General features: G+C 42.3%; 1 protein-coding gene across 1 annotated transcript; it reads left to right on the top strand.

Annotated features, from left to right (window-relative positions):
- The first annotated feature begins 4,241 nt into the window (after positions 1-4,241).
- On the top strand, positions 4,242-5,550 carry LOC311112083 (uncharacterized protein). Its single transcript, XM_084155061.1, has 2 exons — positions 4,242-4,668; positions 4,874-5,550. The coding sequence occupies exons 1-2, from the start codon at positions 4,333-4,335 to the stop codon at positions 4,925-4,927; spliced, it is 390 nt and encodes a 129-aa protein (XP_084011187.1). The 5' UTR covers positions 4,242-4,332; the 3' UTR covers positions 4,928-5,550.
- The last annotated feature ends 494 nt before the right edge of the window (positions 5,551-6,044 follow it).

Genomic DNA, 6,044 nt, shown 5'->3' with positions numbered 1-6,044 from the left:
TCCGTAAGAAGCATGTCAAGGTCCTGGAGTGGCCTAGCCAGTCTCCAGACCTGAACCCAATAGAAAATCTTTGGAGGGAGCTGAAAGTCCGTATTACCCAGCGACAGCCCCGAAACCTGAAGGATCTGGAGAAGGTCCATATGGAGGAATGGGCCAAAATCCCTGCTGCAGTGTGTGCAAACCTGGTCAAGACCTACAGGAAACGTATGATCTCTGTAATTGCAAGCAAAGGTTTCTGTACCAAATATTAAGTTCTGCTTTTCTGATGTATCAAATACTTATGTCATGCAATAAAATGCAAATTAATTACTTAAAAATCATACAATGTGATTTTCTGGATTTTTGTTTTAGATTCCGTCTCTCACAGTTGAAGTGTACCTATGATAAAAATTACAGACCTCTACATGCTTTGTAAGTAGGAAAACCTGCAAAATCGGCAGTGTATCAAATACTTGTTCTCCCCACTGTATATATAATATTTATGCCATCTGGTTTGCGTAATATAAGTAATTTGAACTCAGTTATACTTTTACTTTTGATACTTAAGTATATTTAAAACATATACTTTTATACTTTTACTCAAGTAGTATTTTACTGGGTGACTTTAACTTTTACTTGAGTCATTTTCTATTAAGGTATCTTTACTTTTACTCAAGTATGTAATTTGGGTACTTTTTCCACCACTCTTAGTACATACATACAAAAGCTAGGTCACATGGGTTAGATGCGTTGTGCCGTCAGGTGTTGCTTTATTTGTTTTTTTTAAACCAGGTTTGCTGTTCACGTGCACTATATACAGTAAGATGGAAGGGAGCTCCATGCACTCATGGCTCTGTATAATATAATAACAAACATACAATTATAAAACTTCATGAACTGGTACATTGAGGGGAGTTACTGCTTCCAATACAGGTTAAAAAAATGTGTGGCAAAAATTGAGTTACAATGAAGGTACTGCAAAGAAACCAGTTAGCTGTGGTGACTGCGGGATATTTTTCAGACACAAATTGAACCTTGAGTCATACAAAGTCAAAAAAATAAAGGGAACACTTAAACAACACAATGTAACTCCAAGTCAATCACACTTCTGTGAAATCAAACTGTCCACTTAGAAAGCAACACTGATTGACAATAAATGTCACATGCTGTTGTGCAAATGGAATAGACAACAGGTGGAAATTATAGGCAATTAGCAAGACACCCCCAATAAAGGACTGGTTTTGCAGGTGGTGACCACAGACCACTTCTCAGTTCCTATACTTCCTGGCTGATGTTTTGGTCACTTTTGAATGCTGGTGGTGCTTTCACTCTAGTGGTAGCATGAGACGGAGTCTACAACCCACACAAGTGGCTCAGGTAGTGCAGCTCATCCAGGATGCCACATCAATGCGAGCTGTGGCAAGAAGGTTTGCTGTGTCTGTCAGCGTAGTGTCCAGAGCATGGAGGCGCTACCAGGAAACAGGCCAGTACATCAGGAGACGTGGAGGAGGCCGTAGGAGGGCAACAACCCAGCAGCAGGACTGCTACCTCCGCCTTTGTGCAAGGAGGAGCAGGAGGAGCACTGCCAGAGCCCTGCAAAATGACCTCCAGCAGGCCACAAATGTGCATGTGTCTGCTCAAACGGTCAGAAACAGACTCCGTGAGGGTGGTATGAGGGCCCGACGTCCACAGGTGGGGGTTGTGCTTACAGCCCAACACCGTGCAGGACGTTTGGCATTTGCCAGAGAACACCAAGATTGGCAAATTCACCACTGGCGCCCTGTGCTCTTCACAGATGAAAGCAGGTTCACACTGAGCACATGTGACAGACGTGACAGAGTCTGGAGATGCCGTGGAGAACGTTCTGCTGCCTGCAACATCCTCCAGCATGACCGGTTTGGCGGTGGGTCAGTCATGGTGTGGGGTGGCATTTCTTTGGGGGGCCGCACAGCCCTCCATGTGCTCGCCAGAGGTAGCCTGACTGCCATTAGGTACCGAGATGAGATCCTCAGACCCCTTGTGAGACCATATGCTGGTGCGGTTGGCCCTGGGTTCCTCCTAATGCAAGACAATGCTAGACCTCATGTGGCTGGAGTGTGTCAGCAGTTCCTGCAAGAGGAAGGCATTGATGCTATGGACTGGCCCGCCCGTTCCCCAGACCTGAATCCAATTGAGCACATCTGGGACATCATGTCTCGCTCCATCCACCAATGCCACGTTGCACAACAGACTGTCAAGGAGTTGGTGGATGCTTTAGTCCAGGTCTAGGAGAAGATCCCTCAGGAGACCATCCGCCACCTCATCAGGAGCATGACCAGGCGTTGTAGGGAGGTCATACAGGCACGTGGAGGCCACACACACTACTGAGCCTAATTTTGACTTGTTTTAAGGACATTACATCAAAGTTGGATCAGCCTGTAGTGTGGTTTTCCACTTTAATTTTGAGGGTGACTCCAAATCCAGACCTCCATGGGTTGATACATTTGATTTCCATTGATAATTTTTGTGTGATTTTGTTGTCAGCACATTCAACTATGTAAAGAAAAAAGTATTTAATAAGATTATTTCATTCATTCAGATGTAGGATGTGTTATTTTAGTGTTTCCTTTATTTTTTTGAGCAGTGTATATTGAACATTCACAAAGAAAGAAAACAGGAAGAATTTGATAAAAGAAGGAAAGACACTTAAGACAGAGGTCTTCTGTCAGGAGAGTGGCATAAAAAGGCAGGATATGGACAACTCTGTTAAGAAAGCCAAAGCCACTCTGGATCATTCATGTTGTAGATTTCAGATAAATATATGTATGATTAATTTACATTTGTAAAACGTTCTATGTAAATAAGGTTAGATTTTATGTAATGCTCAAACAGTACAGAGTACTGTAGGAAAAGAAAATTCTACTCTGTGAGGAAACTCACAAGGCTGATGTTTTTATGTTATTAGATACAAGAATTCCTGGTCGCTTGTATGTCTCTCGGGGCTATGAGAGAATGGTGAGAATGTTATTGATACATTAAACATGTATCAACTATGTTCTCTAGAGTCTAGAGTCCTGATGGATTTAATAATGATGGAAACTCCCTCCAGCCAATGCTAACACCAACCCAATGCTTTTAAATCCATGATGGGGAGTGTGCAAGTGCACACTTTGGGACAAGGAGAATCGACACAAAGGACTTTTCTCATTTGGACAGAAGTCTGTCTTCCACCCTCTCTCCTCCGTCCTCTTTCCTCCGTGACCTGTAAACTGATTAGTTTTCGAGGAGATGTCAATTCGTTAGTAGGCGAAATGAAGAGTATCCTCCCCTCGATATCCACCTTTCATTAAGGAGAGTCATGTGTTTCCTACTTGAGTCCATCACAGAAAAGTTTTGAAATTTGCCACAACCCCTTTGAATCAGCTTTCCAGTGATTTCACTTCTTAACTTTGACCACTAGAGGGGACTATGATCAAATAATTCCCCAGCAATCCACCAGTCATTTTATGACCCATTGTTTTCTACTGTATCTGTTGTTGATTTTCAAATAAATAACCATGAAACATAGCATATGATAAATTTTTCTCCTCATGCTGATTTGGTGAGTATGTGTAATCTTTGCGTTCCTAATCTAATGAAATTGTGTTAAATTAGTTTTTCAGCATTCACTTAAGTGGGATTTTTATACCATCACAAGATAATCGACTCTAGCAGAGTAGGTTGGTGGGAGGAGCTATAGGAGGACGGGTTCATTGTAATGGCTGGAATAGAATAAATGGAATGGTACCAAATACATCAAACACATGGAAACCACGTGTTTGACTCCGTTCCATGAATTCCATTCCAGACATTACAATGAGCCCATCCTCCTATATGCCTCCTCTGAACTCTAGTTATTATTATTTCAGTAGGTTCTCTGAAAGGATGTCAATTCTACTCTGAACACTAAATAATAACCCATCTGGTTTGAAGAACCTAATGACAGAGTAGCTTTGTCTCTACATCTGAGGAATCTACAAGTCTTTGATTTTATGCCCAATATTTTGTTTTTGAATTGTATCTCTACAGCCTTATAATGTTTCATCTTAAATGTTACTGTATAACGGATATATCATATTATTATATTGATTATTTTTTACATTTTACCTGAGCACACTCACCATAGTAACCTTCCAAGCTAATGTTTGTTCTTATCTATCCCCGCTCACAACTGCTGGGGGCGCTGATATCTGTTTCGGGGATCAACCGCTGACAACACAAACGAAGAAGACAACACGGAAGTAGAATTGAAGGGAAATTTGTTTTGTTTTTGCACCAGGCACATTCCGTGCGTAGACGCAGTGAACTGAATACCGAACTCTCAGTCCTCTGAAAATGGCTAAACTACAGTCTTTGAGTGTGTTTATTAGTGAGCGTTTAATGGTGGCTGCAGTGGAGATTTTTGACGTAGTAGAGAAAGTGGTAAAGGAGTATCAGGAGGAGATTTCCCGAGCTCAACAGGAGAATGACCGGCTTCGGAGACTGCTGCGGATCACACCCGAGATAAAACGATGTAGAATAAACACCCACCAGTTCTTGCTCGCTGTCTCTGAGGAGGAGGTTACCCCTGAGCAGCAGCACTGTGAGCAGGAGAGCCCCAGTCTGTTGCAGGAGGACCCAGAGCCCACGCAGATTAAAGAGGAACAGGAGGAAATCAGGACCTGTCTGGAGGTAGGACAGCTTCAAGGGCTGAAGGCTGACATCATAGAGTTCATATTCACTCCTCCCGGTGTGAAAAGTGAATGCGATCAGGAGGATCAACTTCAGTCCTTGACTCTTCCCCAGACGTTAGAGTACAGAGAGAGTGACTCTAAACCAGTGAATCTAAAACCTTTTGTCACTGTAACCCACCTTGACAATCCCTGTGACCTTCCAGATAATCAAGACAATGCCTCCAGCCACAGCTCAACCGCAAGCAGCGATCCAGTAGGACTTTACATCAGCCCACCATTGGATCCCAACTCACCATTTAAGAAACCCAGCACTAAACCCAGCACCACATCTAAAAAACAAAAGGGGACCCTAAATGAGCATATAAAGACTCATACTGGAGAGAAACCATTTAGCTGTGGACACTGCGGTATAAGCTTCAATCACAAGGGGTCCTTTCACAGGCATATTCTGACTCATACACAAGATACATTATTTAACTGTGGTGACTGTGGGAAAAGTTTCAAGGAGAAGGGAGACCTAACCAAACATATAATGATTCACACAGAAGAGAAACCTTTAAGCTGTGGCGATTGTGGAAAATGCTTCAGACACAGGGGACACCTGAACAGGCACATACAAACTCACACACGAGAAACATTATTTAACTGTGGTGACTGCGGGAAAAACTTCAATCGCATAGAGCACTTGAACGTGCATATATTGACTCACACAGGAGTGAAACCATTTAGCTGTGGTGACTGCGGAGAAAGCTTCCGACACAAATATAGGCTTAAAAAGCATATACTGACTCACACAGGAGAGACGTTATTTAATTGTTCTGACTGCGGGAAAAGCTTCAGACATCAAGTGAACCTGGACAGTCATATACTGGTAGTCCACAAAGAAAGAAATCAGGACGAAAATGGAAAGAAGCAAGAACATTAAGACAGAGATATTCTGTCAGGAGATGGGAATAAAAGTAGGCGTGGTGATGGGTTGGGTAGGAGGGTCGGGGGTCATAGGATCTGCTTTCCCGGGGGGTGGGGTGGCTCTATTTTTTAAATATCCCTGTTTGTTGAAATACCCATGCTTTTATCTAATAATATCTGGGAATTTATTTGTAATCAAAACAAACAAAAAATAGTAATAAATCCCAAAATAATGTTTTTTGTTGTTGTTGAAGAAACCAGAATTATTCTTTGTTTGTTTTGGAATGTCTTTCAGGGTGAAGAGATAATGGTGAGACTGATATTTAAAAGATTGTATAATAATAATATAATATGCCATTTAGCAGACGCTTTTATCCAAAGTGACTTACAGTCATGTGTGCAGACATTTTTACGTAAGGGTGGTCCCGGGGATCGAACCCACTACCCTGGCGTTACAAGCGCCAT

This window comes from Coregonus lavaretus, assembly GCF_964263955.1.
Source record: "Coregonus lavaretus genome assembly, chromosome: 38".
NCBI classification, from domain to species: Eukaryota; Metazoa; Chordata; class Actinopteri; order Salmoniformes; family Salmonidae; genus Coregonus; species Coregonus lavaretus.
Note: the sequence above shows the minus strand (reverse complement) of the source record. Positions and strands in the feature narration are given on the sequence as shown.